The 24510-nt window shown below is 47.9% G+C and overlaps 1 protein-coding gene across 2 annotated transcripts in view; it reads left to right on the top strand.

Annotated features, from left to right (window-relative positions):
* The window catches only part of PPIE (peptidylprolyl isomerase E), an 83837-nt gene that overhangs the window by 33736 nt on the left and 25591 nt on the right, over window positions 1–24510 (top strand). For both annotated transcript variants that reach the window (XM_063954071.1, XM_063954070.1), the window contains exon 8: window positions 8903–9088. In XM_063954071.1, coding sequence (XP_063810141.1) covers window positions 8903–9088 — 186 coding nt within the window. The remainder of the gene's footprint in view (window positions 1–8902; window positions 9089–24510) is intronic.

Raw genomic sequence — 24510 nt, 5'->3', positions numbered from 1 at the left:
CTCTGCTGGGTTAGTTAGTTGTAGTACATTGTTCTTAAAAAAAAAAAAAAAAAAAAAAGGAACATGGTAGATGCCATTTCTGAATTACGTCAGTCCAGATCGGAGGCTGATTCCGGTCAGAAGATGGCGGAACCTCTCTGGGCGCAGAATATGGGCAGGTGTCTTGTTGATTTGACTCAGTCTCTAAACAAATTTGTAAACTCTGCCGGCAGTTCTTCTGCTGCTAAGCGGCCACAACCATTGCCTGCTATAACTTTCCCGGGGGAGAAGTTGGAGACATCCCCATTGGAGGAGGGGGAAGTAGACCCAGAGTGGGACGACGTTTCGACCTGGGAGGATGAGGAATTTTCTACTAGCTCAGGTGTTAGATTGCTGATAGAAGCAATCCGTCAGACTCTTAATATTCAGGATACGGAAGTGGCAGAGACTTCCTCTGGGTTTTTCAAACGACAGAAGAGACAGGTTACTGCCTTCCCTTCTTACTCTCATTTTGCGGATATTTTAAAGGAGCCCTGGCTTAAGCCGGATTCTCGTTTCCAGGCCCCTAAGAAGTTGAAATTTCTCTATCCTTTTACAGAGGAGGATACAAAATTTTGGGAAACTGCTCCAAAGGTAGACGCCCCTATTTCACATTTAGCAAAAGCTACAGTTATTCCTTCTGTACAGTCTGTGACGTTGAAGGATCCAACGGATAGGAAGATTGAAGCAGTACTTAAATCTATGTTTTCTTTATCAGGTGTTTCTCTTCGGCCAATTCTAGCAGGCGCTTGGGTCCTCAAGGCCGTGGATGACTGGCTGGCACAGGTCGTATCTGGAATGCAGTCTGACGATCCATTGGAAGCCATTCAGTTAGCAGAACAGATTTCGGAGGCTCTTATGTGGGTGAGGCCTTGTTAGATTCGGCTGCGCTGCAATCCCGTATTTCTGCCTTGACCGTGACAGCGAGACGGTCTCTTTGGCTTCAGGTTTGGAATGCCGATTCTGACTCAAAACAGACTTTGACGGCAGTGCCCTTTGAAGGTGAGTTTCTCTTTGGATCAGAATTAAAGAAGATTATTTCCGATGCTACAGGGGGAAAGAGCCCTTTTCTTCCAGTTGCTCCTCAGAAACCGAAGACTACAAGGTTTCGGTCCTTTCGTACGCAGGGCAGAGGTAATTCCCATTCATTTCGTGCTTTTTCCAGGTACCCACGAAGGGGGGCATTCCGAGGTAGAGGAACACAGGCAACTCGTAAACCAGCCAGTAAACCTGCCGACAAACCTACTGCATGGCGGTTCACGATCGCCGGGGGGATCAATTACGGTGGGAGCTCGGTTACTACAGTTCAAAGAGGTATGGCTTCTATCGAACCCAGATCGCTGGGTGACGGGGGGTCATATCCAGGGGATATGTGTTAGATCTCAAGGAACCAGTCCCATATCGTCTGTTTGTCACTCCCCTTCCGAGCGATCCCTCCGGTTGTCAAGCTCTTACTTATGCAACGGCCACTCTTTTACAGAATAGTGTAATTCTTCCAGTTCCCGCTCACCAGAGAGGTCGGGGATTTTACTCGGGTCTTTTTCTCGTGGACAAACCGGACGGTTCGTTCCGACCCATTCTGAATCTAAAAGCCCTCAACCCGTATCTCTCAACCCAAAAATTCAAGATGGAATCCATTCGCTCAATAATCGCTGCCATGGAGCCAGGGGAATATTTGGCTTCAATAGACATAAAGGACGCCTACCTACATGTTCCTATTTGGGTAGGTCATCAATCTCTTCTGAGATTTGCAGTCGGTCCATGCCATTATCAGTTTCAGGCCCTTCCCTTTGGTCTTTCCATGGCTCCTCGAGTATTTACAAAAGTTATGGGTCATGTCGTCACGATTCTCCGTTGTCAGGGGGTCAACATCACTCCATACTTGGACGATTTGTTGATCAAGGCCCCGTCAGAGGAGATTCTCAAGTCAGAGCCTGCGTCTAACGATAGAGACTCTGCAGTCATTCGGATGGATAATAAATTTTCCGAAGTCGTCTTTACTCCCTTCCCAGAAAATGATTTTTCTGGGACTTTTTTATTCGACACCAACAGCCAGAAGGTGTTTCTTCCTACGGACAGGATTCGGGATCTACAGTACAGAATCCGGACCCTGTTGCACTTACCGGTAGTGTCGGTCCTCAGATGCATGCAGGTGTTAGGCAAAATGGTGTGTTCCTTCGAGGCAGTCCCATATGCCAGATTTCATGCCCGACCTCTTCAGGCTCAGATTCTCGGCTGTTGGGCTCGGATGGATCCACGTCTCGAATTGCAGTTGATCCGATTGTCGTTGAAGACTCGGCAGTCGCTTCACTGGTGGCTGCACAGTCAAAATTTGAGAAAAGGAGCGCCGTTCACGGTTTGGTCTTGGATGATGGTCACCACGGACGCAAGCCTCAGCGGTTGGGGGGCAGTGTTCCAGACTCATCACTTCCAGGGACGCTGGAACAGTCACGAGTCGCAGTTACAGATCAACATTCTGGAATTGAGAGCAATCCGGTATGCACTCCTTCAGATTCAGACCATGGTAAAGGATCATCCAGTTGGTATCCGTTCACATGGTCGACAGTCATTAGGTCGACCACTATTGGTCGATATTGACATGGTCGACATGGACACATGGTCTACACATGAAAATTGTCGACACATGAAAGGTCGACATGAGTTTTTTAACTTTTTTTTTTTCTTTTGGGGAACTTTTCCATACTTTACGATCCACGTGGACTACGATTGGAACGGTAATCTGTGCCGAGCGAAGCGGTAGCGGAGCGAAGGCACCATGCCCGAAGCATGGCGAGCGAAGCGAGCCATGCGATGGGACGCGGTGCACTAATTGGGGTTCCCAGTCACTTTACGCAAAAAACAACACCAAAAAAGTTTTTAAAAAAACCCTCATGTCGACCTTTTCATGTGTCGACCTTTCATGTGTCGACCATGTGTCCATGTCGACCATGTCAGTGTCGACCAATAGTGGTCGACCTAATGACTGTCGACCATAACATGGTCGACCATTCATACCGGAACCATCCAGTTCGGGTGCAGTCCGACAATGCCACGGCAGTAGCTTACATCAACAAACGGAGGAACTCACAGCTGGTCCGCCATGAGAGAAGTCGCTCAGATTCTCACGTGGGCGGAACGGTGGGTTCCAGTAATATCCGCAATTCACATTCCAGGAGTCGAGGACTGGGAAGCGGATTCTTTGAGTCGTCACACGATTCATCCGGGAGAATGGGAACTTCACCAGGAGGTTTTTCTCTCTCTAGTGGCCCGATGGGGAATGCCCGATGTAGACCTAAAGGCATCTCGTCTCAACAAGAAACTTCCTCACTACGGCTCCCGTACTCTGGATCCTCAAGCGTTTCTGATCGATGCTCTAACAGCCCCGTGGCAGTTTCAACTGGGTTACGTGTTTCCGCCAATTACGCTGATTCCTCGTCTACTTCAACGCATTCGGCGAGAAGGTCTCACAATAATTCTGGTGGCTCCAGATTGGCCGCGCCGACAGTGGTACACTCTTCTGCGGAGCATGGTCGTCAGGAAACCCCTTTCGTCTCCCCCTGCGACCAGATCTTCTTCTTCAAGGGCCTTGTCGCCACCCAGATTTAAGTCGGCTGGCTTTGACGGCTTGGTTCTTGAATCCAACATTTTAAAAGCAAAAGGTCTTTCTCGATCTGTTGTGCAGACGATGATTCGGGCTAGGAAACCGGTGACTTCTGGCATTTATCATAAAGTATGGCGTATTTACATTGCTTGGTGCGAAAAGCGGGGGTTAACTCCGCATTTGTTTAGACTTCCTCGCCTGCTATCTTTCCTTCAAGAGGGCCTCGAGAAGGGTCTGAGGCTTTCTTCACTGAAGGGTCAGGTTTCGGCCTTGTCGGTTCTTTTTCAAAAGAAACTAGCGATCATTCCAGAGGTTCAGACATTCCTTCAGGGAGTACTTAGGATTCAACCACCTTTTGTTCCTCCGGTTCCTCCCTGGGATTTGAACTTGGTCCTTACGGCCCTTCAAATATCTCCATTTGAGCCTTTGGAATCTGTAGAACTGCGTTATCTAACACTAAAAGTTGTTTTTCTTTTAGCTATTGCTTCAGCTAGACGAGTGTCTGAATTGGCGGCCCTTTCTTGCAGGCCGCCTTTATTAGTGTTTCATGAGAACCGGGTGGTTCTGCGAACTAAGCCTTCTTTCCTTCCAAAGGTTGTTTCAGCATTCCATTTAAATCAGGACATTGTCCTTCCAGCATTTACTCCGTCGTCTTCTCCCGGGGAGACCTCCCATTTGGCCCTACTGGATGTAGTTCGGGCCTTACGTGTTTATTTGTCTCGCACGGAGTCTTTCCGTCGTACGGATACTTTGTTGGTATTGATTGATGCTCCCAAACGAGGTTGGCCGGCTTCCAAGAACACTGTGGCCCGTTGGGTAACTTCGGCCATCAGACAGGCGTACGTGTCTTCAAATGTTTAGGTTCCTGACTCAATTAGGGCTCATTCGACTAGAGCTGTTGGAACCTCTTGGGCTGTTCGTGGTGGCGCATCTATTGAGCAGCTGTGCAGGGCGGCGACCTGGTCGTCGGTCCATACTTTCACAAAGTTTTACCGTTTTCATACTTTTGGTTTGGAGACTGCCTCTGTTGGGCGTCGTATTTTACAGACGGCTATGCCGTCACCGTCTCCCTCCTCTCATTAGCTTGCTTTGGGAAATCCCACAAGTAACGGCGCAGCGTCCCCCAGATGGATGACAGAGAAATAGGGATTTTTGTTTACTTACCGTAAAATCTCTTTCTCTGAGTCCATCTGGGGGACGCTGCGATCCCTCCCATGGGTTTGTCTGGTTTAACCGGTTAAATTTTTTTCGGTCCATCTCCTTTGGCTTGGCTAAACGTTAACTGAGGTACTGGCTAGGCAGGAAGGAGATTAGAGGGGGGAGGAGTCAGGTTTTGAGTAGTTCTGTGCCAAACTCCACAACCACACACCTCTAACCCACAAGTAACGGCGCAGCGTCCCCCAGATGGACTCAGAGAGAGAGATTTTACGGTAAGTAAACAAAAATCCCTATTTTGTCGTGCCGAAGCCAGACGGGACGGTCAGACCAATACTAAATTTAAAGAGTTTTAAACCAGTTTCTAAGGGTCTACAAATTCAAGATGGAATCAATCCAATCGGTCATTGCAGGTTTGAAACGGGGCGAGTTCATGTTATCCATGGACATAAAGGATGCATATCTGCATATCCCAATCTGGACTCCTCACCAGTCTTACTTAGGGTTCGCACTGGTGACGGATCACTACCGATTCAGGGTCTTGCCGTTCGGTCTATCATCAGCCCTAAGAATCTTTACGAAGATTATGGCAATCATGGTTGCAAGATTAAGACAGTCGAGGGTCATGATTATACCTTATCTAGACGATCTACTGATCAAGGCATCGTCTCAAGAACAGCTGATCAGAGATGTTCAGACATCTCATCACTTTCTCGTTCAACATGGATGGATTGTGAATTTCCAGAAATCCGACCTTATACCAACTTAGCGGATTCAATTCCTCGATTTCATCTTGGACACGGTACTTTTGAGAGTATTCCTACCGGAGACTGAGGTCCAGGACTTACAAAGATTAGTGGCTCAGGTACTGAGGACACAAACGGTTTCTCTATATCCCTGTGTACAACATCTCGGGAAGATGGTGGTATGGTTCAACGCTCTCCAACGGCAGACTTCATTCCCGACCATTCCAGTTGAACCTCATTGCTGAGGGAGCAGGTTCACACTAGCTGCTCCATTGGAGAATCCAGCTTCCACCACGCATACGACCCTCCTTAATTTGATGGTCGTTGCACAAGAGTCTCGCAGCAAGCAGGACATTCGGCATTTGGGTTTGGAGGATCCTGACAACGGATGCCAGTCTCAGAGGTTGGGGTGCCGTCTTCGAGGACCATCAGTTTCAGGACAGATAGACATTACTAAAGAGCAGCCTACCAATAAACATACTCGAATGGAGAGCAGTTCACAATGCGCTTCTCTTAGCCGAAGACCTGGTCACGGGTCAACACGTCAAGATACAGTCAGACAATGTCACGACGACGGCTTACATAAACCGTCAAGGAGGAACAAAGAGCAGGATGGCATTAAAGGCAGCCACAAGGATCTTGTTGTGGACAGAAAGGCGAAACATCTTCCTCTCGGCAGTGTTCATTCCAGGTGTGGAACACTGGGAAGCAGATTATCTTAGTCGACAAGACATGCATCCGGGAGAGTGGTGCCTACATCCACGGATTTTTGAGGGTCTACCTCAAGTCGACCTAATGGCGTCTCGGCAAAACCATCAGCTACCCAGATATGTGTCCAGGACAAGAGATCCAGCTGCAGAGTGGACGCGTTAACCGTGGTATTACAAGAAGGTTTACATCTTCCCACCTTTCCCACTCATACCCAGAGTTCTGACAAGGTTGAACAGAGGATGAGTGTGAGCAATTCTCATTGCACAGATTGGCCCCGCAGGAGTTGGTACCCCGACCTGCGAGGGTTACTAGCGGAAGATCCTTGGCGGTTACTTCAGAGAGAGAGGACCTGCTATCTCCGGGACAGTTCCACCGCCCAGACAGGCTGCGTTTACCGGCGTGGCTATTGAAACCCGGATCTTAAGAAATAGTGATACCAGGAAAGGCCATTCATACGAGGATTGGCGCTAGGGAGCCGGTCACAGCCATGCACTACTACAGGATTTGGTAGAGACACATGGACTGGGGGCAAGAACGTGGGTGGAATTCGACGAACTTCCACTTATCCAGACTTCTACTTTTCCTTCAGACCGGTCTAGATATAGGACTGAGGCTGGGCTCTCTGAAGGTTCAAGCTTCGGCTCTCTCCATCCTATTTCAACAGCGGGTAGCATCCTTGCCAACGGTTCAAACCTTTTTACAGGGGGTTCTGAGGATCCAACCCCCTTTTCATCCTCCCGCTGCGCATTGGGACTTAAATTGGATGTTGGAAATTTGGTGATCACCAATTTTTGAGCCGTTAGCAAGAACAGACCTGACGTATCTCCCTTGGATGGTCACATTATTGCTTGCCTTGGCTTCGGCCAGGCAGGTTTTCTGAGTTGGGAGCCTCAACGTGTAAGAGTCCCTTTTTCATTTTTCATGAGGATAGGGCAGAACTCCGTACAAGAGCAGTTTTCCTTCCTAAGGTTGTTTCGGTGTTTCCCGTAAACCAGCTAATTGTGGTCCCATCTTTCCGGGTCTCGCAGATGGGGACGTGTCCTCAGCTTTACAGGTGTGCGTACAAGTTATGTCGTCCTTCAGAGAGTCGGACCTTTTGTTTGTCTTTATGATGGGCCACAGAAGAGTTGGCCAGCATCTCAACAGTCTTTGTCTAGATGGATTAGAATTGCCATTCGGCAAGCTTATATTTCCTGTGGTAAACAGGTTCCGGTTCGGACGGGTGCTCATACCACCCGATCAGTGGGTGCCTCATGGGCGGCTGTCAGAGGTGCTTCCACTACTCAACTTTACAGAGCGGCGACGTGGTCCTTAGACCACATGTTCGAACTTTTACAAGTTTGATACCTTTGCGTCCGGAGACTCTAAGTTCGGACGTTTAGTTTAACAGGCCATCGACAGCACTCCCTCCCTGGGGGATAACTTTGGTACGTCCCCTAATGTCTAAGAATGCTCCAGTGTCCCCTAGTGGATGAAAGAAAAGAGGATTTTGGTACTTACCGATAAATCCATTTCTCTGAATCCTCTAGGGGACACTGAATGCCCGCCTCTGTGCTGTCAACCTGCTGTGTTCAAAGTTCTTGTTAAAACAGTTCGTGCAAACAGCGTTGGTTATTCGGTTAAGAGTTCTTGGATGCTGTTTGATATGTTGTACGGTTCGGTTCCTCGCCATGTGCTATAGTATCAGGTCCAATTCTCTCAGTCAAATTTTTCAAACTGAGGGAGGAGGGATGTGAAGGGAGAGGAGCTGGCTGTGCAGACAATGCTAATTTTTAGATTGTGCCACACCTCCGGTTGCAAGCTTCACACCCCTAATGTCTAAGAATGCTCCAGTGTCCCCTAGAGGATTCAGAGAAATGGATTTATCGGTAAGTACCAAAATCCTCTTTTCTCTTCAGGTTTAGGACCACAATGGACTCTGCATTCATTGTTTTCACAGCTACGCAGCAGGAGGCCACAGCTTCCAGCCAGGAGCCAGCATGGGCTTCTGCGCTTTCACCGGTGATGTAGCAGTAAGTTAATCAGCTTGCAACTCCCATGCCAGAGATGTTCTCTACAACTCTATGCTCCCTACACTGTGGTAGTTCTGTGGAAACGTCAAATGTTTTTATCGGGACAACAATGCTACCAGTCATGTTTCCAGGGTGACGCTGGACTGGTATTCAGATGGACTGGCCTGCTCAAAGTCCAGATCTTAACCCCATTGAGAACCTCTTGGACAAATTGGAGTTCTAGGCCGACTCGACCTCCTTCGATGTCACAGTTGGTCACTGTACCTAAGACGGAATGGCAAAACATACCGCCTGCTGTTGTCCAAGAACTTGTGGACAGTTTGCCACAAAGGGTGCCTGCAGTAAAACCTGCACGTGGTGGACCTACAAAGTACCAATGTCAATAAAATCTCATTGATCTGTTTGCTGTCAGTGTTGAATTACTTTGGTCTGCGTAGCATATTTGTTATTAAGTACAAGTAGAAAAATGAAAGGGATGATTACAACTTTTTCTGAAAGAAATCTGAAGTGTAGTCTTTTTATAAAAACATTTATGTACAACAGAGTAAATGAATTATGCAAACATTGAGAGATTTAAAGACTTGTTATGGTTTTTTTTTTGTCCTTGGGGTATAATATAGCTTATTAAATATTAACAGAGTTTTGTTTGTGACTTACAGAAAACTTCCGCTGCCTCTGCAACCATGAAAAAGGATTTGGCTACAAGGGCAGCAGCTTCCATAGAATCATCCCGCAGTTCATGTTGCAAGCAGGGGACTTCACCAATCACAACGGCACAGGGGGAAAATCCATCTATGGGAGGAAGTTTGATGACGAAAACTTTATATTGAAACACACAGGGCCAGGTGTGTATGCATGTTAGACCAACGTGTCACCCTGTGCGTGTGTATATATTAATGTATATAATGTGTTTTTTAACCCAATAATTTATTTATGGACAGCTGATGCAGAATATTTACTGTAAATTACTGTGCGCAATGCATTACTTGCTGTAGAATTCTGATTATCCTTCTACTAGATTTTATCAAATATGACAGCCGCAAGCTGCATATAATTATGTAGCCAATTTTATCTGTTGAGTAATAGTTTATAGCAATCTCTAGCATTTGTTATCATTTTAATATATTTACCAAACTGAAAAAAATTACTTTTCTCTAATAAAACAAATTTGTCTCGGTTTGTAAGTTAGCTGTTCAGCTATAAAGCATAATGTCCAATGTAAGTATCCTTCACCGTACAGCCTGTATTTAATCAGTATTATGTACATTAAAATTTATATAAACTGGTAATAGTTTTTATTTTTTACTGCAGCATAACCTAAACAAAGGTCACTATAGTAGTACATTATGTGGCTATGTAATGCATTTATAGGTGGTCTTGTACTAGATATTAAAAATTCTCTTAGCTCCATTAACATGTCTAATACAAGGAAAATGAGGGGAGTTGTTGAGTCATTGCCCTCTGACCATAGACTGCTGAAACAACAAATCTACAGGTTGTGTGTTTATGGTGTAAAATGTGTCCCAACATGCAGTATGTTTTATTCAGGATCCATGTAACTGCACCTGGATTTATTGAGTAATTCCTGTTTTCCCTGGTATGACTTTGTACATAATAACTTTACGTACAGCATATTTACACTTTAACCACATAAGTAGCTAATATATTTTCAAAAAAACGCTCAGAAATTGTCAGGTTCTTTTATGATTTGAGTTAGGTCAAGAACACATTTAAGACTTATCCAAAATGATTTTATTAAAAAATAAATGAAAAATAAAATTTTAAATATCAGGGTTTTTCCCCTCGGACATCAGACCATCACCATCAGAACATTGCTACTATCACAACTTCACATTTTCTCGCCACCTCCTCCTCTCTGCAGCCTCCGGAAGTCCGGTGGAAAGGTGAGGGTTGCTTTTTAACATTTCCCCAGCGGCTGCTAATGTCTTCAGCCGTGGAGTTGGGGGTCCTGCCAGGCTGTTCAATCAGCAGTTATCGGCAGCATGGCAGGCACAGAGGGGAGAGAAGCAGAGGGGCTGGGAGGTCCCTCTGAGAGCGGTAACTGGGGGGTCCCTCTGAGAGCGGTAACTGGGAGAAGATTCTCTTCCTGCAGCTGCACAGTGGCTTTCTGACTGGTCGCATTAGATGCGACCATGTCTGGGAAATCCCAGCCGGTGGGGTCCCGCTGAGATCCCCCGTGTGGAACTGGCACAAAAGGTTTGACTAGCACTTGTGATGTTTTGAGCTAAAAAGGAGAATTTGCCAGTATAATATATTCGTGTAATTCCTGCGCCATTGGAGGGGGCGGAGCTACAACAGAGCGGGACCTGAGGCGTTTTGGCACCTTCCTCTGCTTACTGCAGCCATCCACAGCACACACAGCGCTTCCTGACAACTCAGCCACGCTGGATATCTGGTACAGGGTGTAGCAAAGGGGAAGAGCCGCTTGTGTACACTATCTGGATCCTATTCAGGACAGAAATTGTTAGTGTTTACTGTATTATAGGGAGCTGACAGCCTCACTGGGGCTGTGCAGCTCAGGGTGTGCTGGTGTGTTCTCTCTCTCTCTCTCTCTCTCTCTCTCTCTCTCTCTCTCTCTCTCTCTCTCTCTCTCTCTCTCTCTCTCTTTCTCACACTCACTCTCTCATACAGTAGGGCAGGCTTGCAATATAAGTGTCTGTGTATGTTTTTGTGCTTACTGTGAAATACGGGTAAACACAAGCTGTGCAGTGTATGTCGCACCAGATTCTCTCCATTATCTACTGATTCTGTTTCATGTGAACAATGCAGTCAATATTCACAAATCAGTGAAGGGGCTGGGGGAGAGGGTCCAGTGCCCTCCTGGCTAGGGTATCTTAAAACTATGATGTCAGATATGTCATCCCAGCTCACTGTTAATGTGCTGAAGCCTCAGCTACTACAACAAGCTGCTGCAGATTTAGTTTCTATGGCAGATGCACAGCCCCCCTCTCTCATGCAGGGCCACAGAAGCATGGGTTACCTGCTCTACTCTCTCTGATACAGATGATGATATACAGGAGGATGGGGATGACCTGGATCCCGTTAGTGGGGATCCCGATTCTACTCGGGCTATTGAACCCCCCCCCCCCCCCCCCCCCACCTAATTCTGGCTATACGGGATGTGTTAAAGCTCCCTCTAGAGGATGCTGCATCACAGCAGTCGTTTTTCTTTGTACAAAACAAGCCTAATGTCCCTTTCCCTGACTCTACAGAGTTAGTTGATCTATTCAAACAGGCCTGGAAGAATCCAGACCAAAAATTCCAAGTGTCCAAAAAGTATTTGTGCACTTTCCCATTTGTTCCTCAAGGTAGAAAATTTTGGGAGAAACCCCCTGGGGTGGATGTATCCGTCTCTCGCCTGTCTAAAAAGGCGGTGCTGCCCGCCCCGGGCTCCTTTACCATGAAGGATCCTGGGGATAGGAAGATAGAGACTACCCTAAAGTCTATATACACAGCAGCCGGTATATTGCGGGTTGCTGGATGACTCATGCTACTCAAATTCAGGGGGGCCTTTCATGGAATATGCCCTTAGTTACTATGGTAACCCTACTAAAACACATTCAGGACACTACACGTGTCCCCTGTGATTCTCTCAAGGAGATGGGGAACATTAATGCTCGAACTTCTGCCATGGCAGTGTCAGCACACAGGGCCTTGTGGTTGCGTCAGTGGGTATCGGACGCAGAATCCAAATGTAGTGTGGAATGGCTCTCTAAGTTGAATTGGTTACCTGGATTTCCAAAGTTATGGCTGGGAAATCTACGTTTCTCCCCTCTGGGGCCCCGCCGGCGAGACGCTCCTATCCGTGACCGTCTGTTCAGTCCTTTTGGTCTCACAGATTTCGATCTAAGGCCAGAGGTGCCTCCAATGCGACTAGAGGCACCAGAGGTAAGTCCAGAAAACCTGCAAGCACCTGCTCTCAGGGACAGTCCACCGGTTCTGCGTCTATTAAGGCCTCAGCATGACTGTGCCCTCCCACCCCGAGGGGATCTTGAGGTGTAAGCTCGACTGCATCACTTCAGCCGTGTCTATGAGACTTCCTGCCAGGATACCTGGATCAGAGATCTCGTTTCTCAGGGCTACAAGCTGGAGTACGACAGTACTCCTCCCCAACGATTTTTCAAATCAAGCTTTCCAGCTTTGGAGGATATGCAAGCTACGTTGCAACAGGCCATCCGAAAGTTGGTCCAGTCCCACGTCATTGTTCCAGTACTGCAACGCGGCAAGGGGTTTTACTCAAACCGGTTTGTGGTGCCGAAACCGGACGATTCTGTCAGACCCATTTTGAATCTCAAATCTTTGAATTCTTATTTGAAGGTGTTCAAGATGGAATCCCTGTGAGCAGTGATTGCGGGCCTGGTAGAACAGGAATTTATGGTCTCCTTCGACATCAAGGATGTATACCTCCATATTCCGATTTAGCTGCCTCATCAGGCATACCTGCGGTTTGCCATTCTGGACAATCACTTCCAATTCCAGGCACTGCCCTTCGGCATGTCCACAGCCCTGAAGTTATTCACGAAGGTGATGACGGAGATGATGTTCCGGGTCCAGGGGATCAATGTTGTCCCTTATCTGGACGATCTTCTGATAAAAGCACGATCCATATCGACCGCACTATCCATCTTCTTCTGTCGGACCATGGGTGGATCCTCAACTTACAGAAGTCCCACCTGGAGCCAACTCAGAGGCTCCTGTTCCTGGGGATGTTGCTGGATACTGTGGCCCAGAAGGTGTTTCTACCAGAGGACAAGGCGAATACACTTCAGGAGATGGTCCGCATGGTGCTCAGACCTACTCGAGTGTCCGTCCATCTTTGCATACGATTGTAGGGAAAGATGGTTGCCTCATACAAGGCGATCCAGTATGGGAGGTTCCATGCCAGAAAGTTTCAGTTGGATCTCCTGAGCAAGTTGTCCGGATCGCATCTACAGATGCACTGGATGATTCGTCTGTCACCTCAGGCCAGGATTTCCCTCCTGTGGTGGCTACAGTCTTCCAATCTCCTGGAAGGCCGGAGTTTCGGGATCCAGGATTGGACCCGACTCACGACTGATGCAAGTCTACGGGGATGGGGAGCTGTCACCCAAGGGGAGCAGTTCCAGACAGGTGGTCAGGCCACGAGGCCCTACTTCCGATCAACATTCTGGAACTTCGGCCGATCTACAATGCTCTGCTTCAGGCCTCTCCTCTGCTAAAGGATCACGCGATCCAGGTACAGTCAGACAACACCACGGCAGTGGCGTATATCAATCGACAAGGTGAGACAGAAAGCAGAGCTTGCATGCGAGGGGTGTCAAAGACACTCTGGGTGGAAAGAAATGCAAGAGCAATGTCCGCAATCTTCATTCCAGGTGTGGACAACTCGGAGGCGGATTTCCTGAGTCGTCACTATCTCCACCCGGGGGAGTGGGGGCTCCACCATCTGGTGTTCCAGCAGATCATCGACCGGTGGGGTTGCCCACAGATAGACATGGTGGCTTCTCGTCTCAACAAGAAACTTCCCTGGTATTACTCACGGACCAGGGACCCTCAGGCGAGGGCAGTGGATGCACTGGCATCGCCTTGGCCTTAGCGACTGGTCTACCTGTTTCCTCCGATTCCATTGCTCCCAAGGGTTCTAAAGCGAATCAGGAATCCGTGTCCAGGCAATTCTGATTGCCCTGGATTGGCCTCAGAGGGTATGGTACGTGTATCTTCTGGATATGTCCAACGAAGTCCCTTGGCCTCTACCACTGTGAAGCGATCTTCTTCAACAAGGACCGTTCGTCTACCGAGACTTACGGTGACTTTGTTTGATGGCATGGAGGTTGAGCTGAACATCCTAGCTCACAAGGATCTTTCCAAGAAGGTTATTGCTACCATGGTTCAGGCTAGGAAACCTGTGACGTCAAAACACTATCATCATATCTGGAGGAGATATGTCTCTTGGTGCGAGGAACGCACGTATCCGCCTACTGAGTTTCGCTTGGGACATTTCTTAAGTTTCCTGCAAGCTGGTGTTGATAAGGGCTTACGTCTGGGTTCCATTAAGGTCCAGATTTCAGCCCGCTCCATTTTCTTCCAGAAGAAATTGGCAGTGTTGCCAGAAGTTTAGACCTTCTTGCAAGGGGTACTCCACATACAACCTCCTTTTGTGCCGCCTGAATGTAGTGTTGGAATTTCTACAGTTCTCCTGGTTTGAACCTCTGATGACTGTAGAAGACCAGTACCTCATGTGGAAGACTATGATGTTACTGGCCCTGGCTTCTGCTCGACATGTCTCAGAACTGGGGGCCTTGTCTTGTAAAAGTCCCTACTTGGTCTTTTACGGGGACAGAGCGGAGCTCCGCACTAGCAGCAGTTCCTGACGAAGGCTGTCTCTGCGTTTCACTTGAATCAGCCTATTGTGATTCCATCCAGTTTTGGCGCTTCTGCTCTTCCGGAGGCATTGGATGCTGTGCGAGCCTTGAAGATCTATATCAAAAGAACAGCTCGAATCAGAGAGACAAATTCTTTGTTCGTGCTCTATGATGCACAGAAAAAGGGTTGTCCTGCTTCAAAGCAGTCCATTGCTCGTTGGATTAGGCTTACTATCCAACAGGCCTATGGTGGTCATTCCGAGTTGATCGCATGTACCAACTTTTTGCTGCTCGTGCGATCAACTTGACGCCGCCTATGGGGGAGTGTATTTTAGCATAGCAGGGCTGCGATCGTTTGTGCAGCCCTGCTATGCTAAAAAAGTTTCCTGCAAAGCAAGACCAGCCTTGCAGCTACTTACCCAGTGCGACGGATCCAGCGATGAAGGTCCCGGCTATGACGTTAGACTTCCGCCCTCCAAACGCCTGGACACGCCTGCGTTCGCCTTACCACGCCCGGAAACGGTGATTAGACTCCCCGATCCTCCTTCCCGCTGTCAACCTTCTTACGATCGGGCATGCGATCGCTTCCTTCGGTCCTGGCGTTGTTGCCGGTGACTGCCGTCGCTGGGCAACGACGCAATGCGGGCACCGCGCAGCCGCAGTTCCGACCCGTTCGCATGGCAGCGAAGAACCGCTGCGTGCAAACGGGTCAGAATGACCCCCTATGTGTCGGCAGCCTTACCTTTTACCCAAGTCTCTGAAGGCCCACTCTACAAGATCTGTGGGCTGCCCGAGGAGTCTCGGCCCTGCAACTATGCCAAGCTGCTACGTGGTCGGGGAAGAATACATTTGTGAACTTCTACCAGTTTGATACCCTGACCAAAGAGGATAACCAGTTTGGGCAGGTGGTGTTGCAGAAGTCTACGCACGTTCCCGCACGTTCTGAAAGGTTTGGGACGTCCCCATCGTACTAGATTCCCCAATATCACTTATGGATGCTAGAGAAAATAGGTTTTAATTACCGATCTGTAAATCCTTTTCTCGTAGTCCATAAGGGATATTGGGGGCCAACCTCAGTACGTTGAATTTTCTGCAGGTTCTTGTTAAGTAGTTACTAGAGATGAGCGCCTGAAATTTTTCGGGTTTTGTGTTTTGGTTTTGGGTTCGGTTCCGCGGCCGTGTTTTGGGTTCGAACGCGTTTTGGCAAAACCTCACCGAATTTTTTTTGTCGGATTCGGGTGTGTTTTGGATTCGGGTGTTTTTTTCCAAAAACACTAAAAAACAGCTTAAATCATAGAATTTGGGGGTCATTTTGATCCCAAAGTATTATTAACCTCAAAAACCATAATTTACACTCATTTTCAGTCTATTCTGAATACCTCACACCTCACAATATTATTTTTAGTCCTAAAATTTGCACCGAGGTCGCTGTGTGAGTAAGATAAGCGACCCTAGTGGCCGACACAAACACCGGGCCCATCTAGGAGTGGCACTGCAGTGTCACGCAGGATGTCCCTTCCAAAAAACCCTCCCCAAACAGCACATGACGCAAAGAAAAAAAGAGGCGCAATGAGGTAGCTGTGTGAGTAAGATTAGCGACCCTAGTGGCCGACACAAACACCGGGCCCATCTAGGAGTGGCACTGCAGTGTCACGCAGGATGTCCCTTCCAAAAAACCCTCCCCAAACAGCACATGACGCAAAGAAAAAAAGAGGCGCAATGAGGTAGCTGACTGTGTGAGTAAGATTAGCGACCCTAGTGGCCGTCACAAACACCGGGCCCATCTAGGAGTGGCACTGCAGTGTCACGCAGGATGTCCCTTCCAAAAAAACCCTCCCCAATCAGCACATGATGCAAAGAAAAAGAAAAGAAAAAAGAGGTGCAAGATGGAATTGTCCTTGGGCCCTCCCACCCACCCTTATGTTGTATAAACAAAACAGGACATGCACACTTTAACCAACCCATCATTTCAGTGACAGGGTCTGCCACACGACTGTGACTGATATGACGGGTTGGTTTGGACCCCCCCCAAAAAAGAAGCAATTAATCTCTCCTTGCACAAACTGGCTCTACAGAGGCAAGATGTCCACCTCATCTTCACCCTCCGATATATCACCGTGTACATCCCCCTCCTCACAGATTATCAATTCGTCCCCACTGGAATCCACCATCTCAGCTCCCTGTGTACTTTGTGGAGGCAATTGCTGCTGGTCAATGTCTCCGCGGAGGAATTGATTATAATTCATTTTAATGAACATCATCTTCTCCACATTTTCTGGATGTAACCTCGTACGCCGATTGCTGACAAGGTGAGCGGCGGCACTAAACACTCTTTCGGAGTACACACTTGTGGGAGGGCAACTTAGGTAGAATAAAGCCAGTTTGTGCAAGGGCCTCCAAATTGCCTCTTTTTCCTGCCAGTATAAGTACGGACTGTGTGACGTGCCTACTTGGATGCGGTCACTCATATAATCCTCCACCATTCTATCAATGTTGAGAGAATCATATGCAGTGACAGTAGACGACATGTCCGTAATCGTTGTCAGGTCCTTCAGTCCGGACCAGATGTCAGCATCAGCAGTCGCTCCAGACTGCCCTGCATCACCGCCAGCGGGTGGGCTCGGAATTCTGAGCCTTTTCCTCGCACCCCCAGTTGCGGGAGAATGTGAAGGAGGAGATGTTGACAGGTCGCGTTCCGCTTGACTTGACAATTTTGTCACCAGCAGGTCTTTCAACCCCAGCAGACCTGTGTCTGCCGGAAAGAGAGATCCAAGGTAGGCTTTAAATCTAGGATCGAGCACGGTGGCCAAAATGTAGTGCTCTGATTTCAACAGATTGACCACCCGTGAATCCTTGTTAAGCGAATTAAGGGCTGCATCCACAAGTCCCACATGCCTAGCGGAATCGCTCCCTTTTAGCTCCTTCTTCAATGCCTCCAGCTTCTTCTGCAAAAGCCTGATGAGGGGAATGACCTGACTCAGGCTGGCAGTGTCTGAACTGACTTCACGTGTGGCAAGTTCAAAGGGCATCAGAACCTTGCACAACGTTGAAATCATTCTCCACTGCACTTGAGACAGGTGCATTCCATCTCCTATATCGTGCTCAATTGTATAGGCTTGAATGGCCTTTTGCTGCTCCTCCAACCTCTGAAGCATATAGAGGGTTGAATTCCACCTCGTTACCACTTCTTGCTTCAGATGATGGCAGGGCAGGTTCAGTAGTTTTTGGTGGTGCTCCAGTCTTCTGTACGTGGTGCCTGTACGCCGAAAGTGTCCCGCAATTTTTCTGGCCACCGACAGCATCTCTTGCACGCCCCTGTCGTTTTTTAAAAAATTCTGCACCACCAAATTCAAGGTATGTGCAAAACATGGGACGTGCTGGAATTTGCCCATATTTAATGCACACACAATATTGCTGGCGTTGTCCGATGCCACAAATCCACAGGAGAGTCCAATTGGGGTAAGCCATTCCGCGATGATCTTCCTCAGTTGCCGTAAGAGGTTTTCAGCTGTGTGCGTATTCTGGAAAGCGGTGATACAAAGCGTAGCCTGCCTAGGAAAGAGTTGGCGTTTGCGAGATGCTGCTACTGGTGCCGCCGCTGCTGTTCTTGCGGCGGGAGTCCATACATCTACCCAGTGGGCTGTCACAGTCATATAGTCCTGACCCTGCCCTGCTCCACTTGTCCACATGTCCGTGGTTAAGTGGACATTGGGTACAACTGCATTTTTTAGGAGACTGGTGAGTCTTTTTCTGACGTCCGTGTACATTCTCGGTATCACCTGCCTAGAGAAGTGGAACCTAGATGGTATTTGGTAACGGGGGCACACTGCCTCAATAAATTGTCTAGTTCCCTGTGAACTAACGGCGGATACCGGACGCACGTCTAACACCAACATAGTTGTCAAGGACTCAGTTATCCGCTTTGCAGTAGGATGACTGCTGTGATATTTCATCTTCCTCGCAAAGGACTGTTGAACAGTCAATTGCTTACTGGAAGTAGTACAAGTGGGCTTACGACTTCCCCTCTGGGATGACCATCGACTCCCAGCGGCAACAACAGCAGCGCCAGCAGCAGTAGGCGTTACACGCAAGGATGCATCGGAGGAATCCCAGGCAGGAGAGGACTCGTCAGACTTGCCAGTGACATGGCCTGCAGGACTATTGGCATTCCTGGGGAAGGAGGAAATTGACACTGAGGGAGTTGGTGGGGTGGTTTGCGTGAGCTTGGTTACAAGAGGAAGGGATTTACTGGTCAGTGGACTGCTTCCGCTGTCACCCAAAGTTTTTGAACTTGTCACTGACTTATTATGAATGCGCTGCAGGTGACGTATAAGGGAGGATGTTCCGAGGTGGTTAACGTCCTTACCCCTACTTATTACAGCTTGACAAAGGGAACACACGGCTTGACACCTGTTGTCCGCATTTCTGGTGAAATACCTCCACACCGAAGAGCTGATTTTTTTGGTATTTTCACCTGGCATGTCAACGGCCATATTCCTCCCACGGACAACAGGTGTCTCCCCGGGTGCCTGACTTAAACAAACCACCTCACCATCAGAATCCTCCTGGTCAATTTCCTCCCCAGCGCCAGCAACACCCATATCCTCCTCATCCTGGTGTACTTCAACACTGACATCTTCAATCTGACTATCAGGAACTGGACTGCGGGTGCTCCTTCCAGCACTTGCAGGGGGCGTGCAAATGGTGGAAGGCGCATGCTCTTCACGTCCAGTGTTGGGAAGGTCAGGCATCGCAACCGACACAATTGGACTCTCCTTGTGGATTTGGGATTTCAAAGAACGCACAGTTCTTTGCGGTGCTTTTGCCAGCTTGAGTCTTTTCAGTTTTCTAGCGAGAGGCTGAGTGCTTCCATCCTCATGTGAAGCTGAACCACTAGCCATGAACATAGGCCAGGGCCTCAGCCGTTCCTTGCCACTCCGTGTGGTAAATGGCATATTGGCAAGTTTACGCTTCTCCTCCGACAATTTTATTTTAGGTTTTGGAGTCCTTTTTTTACTGATATTTGGTGTTTTGGTTTTGACATGCTCTGTACTATGCCATTGGGCATCGGCCTTGGCAGACGACGTTGCTGGCATTTCATCGTCTCGGCCATGACTAGTGGCAGCAGCTTCAGCACGAGGTGGAAGTGGATCTTGATCTTTCCCTAATTTTGGAACCTCAACATTTTTGTTCTCCATAGGCACAACTAAAAGGCACCTCAGGTAAACAATGCAGATGGATGGATTGGATACTAGTATACAATTATGGACGGGCTGCCGAGTGCCGACACAGAGGTAGCCACAGCCGTGAACTACCGCACTGTACTGTGTCTGCTGCTAATATATAGACTGGTTGATAAAGAGATAGTATACTCGTAACTAGTATGTATGTATAAAGAAAGAAAAAAAAACCACGGTTAGGTGGTATATACAATTATGGACGGGCTGCCGAGTGCCGACACAGAGGTAGCCACAGCCGTGAACTACCGCACTGTACTGTGTCTGCTGCTAATATATAGACTGGTTGATAAAGAGATAGTATACTCGTAACTAGTATGTATGTATAAAGAAAGAAAAAAAAACCACGGTTAGGTCACTAGTATATACAATTATGGACGGGCTGCCGAGTGCCGACACAGAGGTAGCCACAGCCGTGAACTACCGCACTGTACTGTGTCTGCTGCTAATATATAGACTGGTTGATAAAGAGATAGTATACTCGTAACTAGTATGTATGTATAAAGAAAGAAAGAAAAACCACGGTTAGGTGGTATATACAATTATGGACGGGCTGCCGAGTGCCGACACAGAGGTAGCCACAGCCGTGAACTACCGCACTGTACTGTGTCTGCTGCTAATATATAGACTGGTTGATAAAGAGATAGTATACTCGTAACTAGTATGTATGTATAAAGAAAGAAAAAAAAACCACGGTTAGGTCACTAGTATATACAATTATGGACGGGCTGCCGAGTGCCGACACAGAGGTAGCCACAGCCGTGAACTACCGCACTGTACTGTGTCTGCTGCTAATATATAGACTGGTTGATAAAGAGATAGTATACTCGTAACTAGTATGTATGTATAAAGAAAGAAAAAAAAACCACGGTTAGGTCACTGGTATATACAATTATGGACGGGCTGCCGAGTGCCGACACAGAGGTAGCCACAGCCGTGAACTACCGCACTGTACTGTGTCTGCTGCTAATATAGACTGGTTGATAAAGAGATAGTATACTCGTAACTAGTATGTATGTATAAAGAAAGAAAAAAAAACCACGGTTAGGTGGTATATACAATTATGGACGGGCTGCCGAGTGCCGACACAGAGGTAGCCACAGCCGTGAACTACCGCACTGTACTGTGTCTGCTGCTAATATATAGACTGGTTGATAAAGAGATAGTATACTCGTAACTAGTATGTATGTATAAAGAAAGAAAAAAAAACCACGGTTAGGTCACTGGTATATACAATTATGGACGGGCTGCCGAGTGCCGACACAGAGGTAGCCACAGCCGTGAACTACCGCACTGTACTGTGTCTGCTGCTAATATATAGACTGGTTGATAAAGAGATAGTATACTCGTAACTAGTATGTATGTATAAAGAAAGAAAAAAAAACCACGGTTAGGTGGTATATACAATTATGGACGGGCTGCCGAGTGCCGACACAGAGGTAGCCACAGCCGTGAACTACCGCACTGTACTGTGTCTGCTGCTAATATATAGACTGGTTGATAAAGAGATAGTATACTCGTAACTAGTATGTATGTATAAAGAAAGAAAAAAAAACCACGGTTAGGTCACTGGTATATACAATTATGGACGGGCTGCCGAGTGCCGACACAGAGGTAGCCACAGCCGTGAACTACCGCACTGTACTGTGTCTGCTGCTAATATAGACTGGTTGATAAAGAGATAGTATACTACTAATATTATATACTGGTGGTCAGGTCACTGGTCACTAGTCACACTGGCAGTGGCACTCCTGCAGCAAAAGTGTGCACTGTTTAATTTTAATATAATATTATGTACTCCTGGCTCCTGCTATAACCTATAACTGGCACTGCAGTAGTGCTCCCCAGTCTCCCCCACAATTATAAGCTGTGTGAGCTGAGCAGTCAGACAGATATATAATATATATAGATGATGCAGCACACTGGCCTGAGCCTGAGCAGTGCACACAGATATGGTATGTGACTGAGTCACTGTGTGCTGTGTATCGCTTTTTTCAGGCAGAGAACGGATTATAAATAAAAGTGGTGGTCACTGGTCACTATCAGCAAAACTCTGCACTGTACACTACTGAGTACTCCTAATGCTCCCCAAAATTAGTAAATCAAGTGTCTCTCTAATCTATTCTAATTCTAAACGGAGAGGACGCCAGCCACGTCCTCTCCCTATCAATCTCAATGCACGTGTGAAAATGGCGGCGACGCGCGGCTCCTTATATAGAATCCGAGTCTCGCGAGAATCCGACAGCGTCATGATGACGTTCGGGCGCGCTCGGGTTATCCGAGCAAGGCGGGAAGATCCGAGTCGCTCGGACCCGTGAAAAAAAACATGAAGTTCTGGCGGGTTCGGATTCAGAGAAACCGAACCCGCTCATCTCTAGTAGTTACCTGTACAGCTGTTGCTGCTGTTGTTACCAGCCGTTGCTGGTTGTTATATGTTAGTGGTGTGCTGGAATGTAAATCTCACCACTCTTTGTTTTCATATTCCTTCTCTCATATGTCCTTCTCCTTCGGGCACGTTTTTACCTATAACTGCCGGTGGGGGTGGGGGTGGGGGGGGGGGGGGAGCATAGAGGGGAGGAGCCAGCACACCCAGTTGGAGAAATTTAAAGTGCACTGGCTCCTTTGTACCCTGTCTATACCTCATCGTACTAGATTCCCCAATATCCCTTATGGACTACGAGAAAAGGATTTACCGGTAGGTAATTAAAATCCTATTTTCTCTAACGTCCTAGTGGATGCTGGGGACTCCGAAAGGACCATGGGGAATAGCGGCTCCGCAGGAGACTGGGCACAAAGTAAAAGCTTTAGGACTAGCTGGTGTGCACTGGCTCCTCCCCCTATGACCCTCCTCCAAGCCTCCGTTAAGATTTTGTGCCCGAACGAGAAGGGTGCAATCTAGGTGGCTCTCCTGAGCTGCTTAGAGTAAAAGTTTAAATAGGTTTTTTTATTTTCAGTGAGACCTGCTGGCAACAGGCTCACTGCATCGAGGGACTAAGGGGAGAAGAAGCGAACTCACCTGCGTGCAGAGTGGATTGGGCTTCTTAGGCTACTGGACATTAGCTCCAGAGGGACGATCACAGGCCCAGCCATGGATGGATCCTGGAGCCGCGCCGCCGGCCCCCTTACAGAGCCAGAAGAGTGAAGAGGTCCGGAAAATCGGCGGCAGAAGACGTCCTGTCTTCAATAAGGTAGCGCACAGCACCGCAGCTGTGCGCCATTGCTCTCAGCACACTTCACACTCCGGTCACTGAGGGTGCAGGGCGCTGGGGGGGGGGCGCCCTGGGACGCAATGAAAATACCTTAAATGGCTAAAAATACATCACATATAGCTCCTGGGCTATATGGATGTATTTAACCCCTGCCAGTTTTCCACAAAAAGCGGGAGAAAGGCCGCCGAAAAAGGGGCGGAGCCTATCTCCTCAGCACACAAGCGCCATTTTTTCCTCACAGCTCCGTTGGAGGAAGGCTCCCTGACTCTCCCCTGCAGTCCTGCACTACAGAAACAGGGTAAAACAAGAGAGGGGGGGCACTAAATTGGCATATTTAATATATACAGCAGCTATATTAGGGAAAAACACTTATATAAGGTTATCCCTGTATATATATATAGCGCTCTGGTGTGTGCTGGCAAACTCTCCCTCTGTCTCCCCAAAGGGCTAGTGGGGTCCTGTCCTCTATCAGAGCATTCCCTGTGTGTGTGCTGTGTGTCGGTACGCTGTGTCGACATGTATGAGGAGGAAAATGGTGTGGAGGCGGAGCAATTGCCTGTGTTAGTGATGTCACCCCCTAGGGAGTCGACACCTGACTGGATGGTCTTATGGAAAGAATTACGTGATAGTGTCGGCACTTTACAAAAGACTGTTGACGACATGAGACAGCCGGCAAATCAGTTAGTACCTGTACAGGCGTCTCAAACACCGTCAGGGGCTATAAAACGCCCGTTACCTCAGGTCGATACAGACACGGACACTGACTCCAGTGTCGACGGTGAGGAAACAAACGTATTTTCCAGTAGGGCCACACGTTGCGTGATCACGGCAATGAAGGAGGTTTTGAACATTTCTGATACTACAAGTACCACAAAAAAGGGTATTATGTGGGGTGTGAAAAAACTACCCGTAGTTTTTCCTGAATCAGATGAATTAAATGAGGTGTGTGATGAAGCGTGGGTTTCCCCCGATAAAGAACTGCTAATTTCTAAAAAATGATTGGCATTATACCCTTTCCCGCCAGAGGTTAGGGCGCGTTGGGAAACACCCCCTAGGGTAGATAAGGCGCTCACATGCTTATCAAAACAAGTGGCGTTACCGTCTCCTGATACGGCCGCCCTCAAGGAACCAGCTGATAGGAAGCTGGAAAATATCCTTAAAAGTATATACACACATACTGGTATTATACTGCGACCAGCAATCGCCTCAGCCTGGATGTGCAGTGCTGGGGTGGCTTGGTCGGATTCCCTGACTGAAAATATTGATACCCTGGACAGGGACAATATATTATTGACTATAGAGCATTTAAAGGATGCATTTCTATATATGCGAGATGCACAGAGGGATATTTGCACTCTGGCATCAAGAGTAAGTGCGATGTCCATTTCTGCCAGAAGAGGATTATGGACGCGACAGTGGTCAGGGGATGCGGATTCCAAACGGCATATGGAAGTATTGC

This window comes from Pseudophryne corroboree, chromosome 2, assembly GCF_028390025.1.
Source record: "Pseudophryne corroboree isolate aPseCor3 chromosome 2, aPseCor3.hap2, whole genome shotgun sequence".
Taxonomy (NCBI): domain Eukaryota; kingdom Metazoa; phylum Chordata; class Amphibia; order Anura; family Myobatrachidae; genus Pseudophryne; species Pseudophryne corroboree.
The sequence above is the reverse complement of the archived record's forward strand: the minus strand, read 5'-3'. Positions and strand labels throughout refer to the sequence as shown.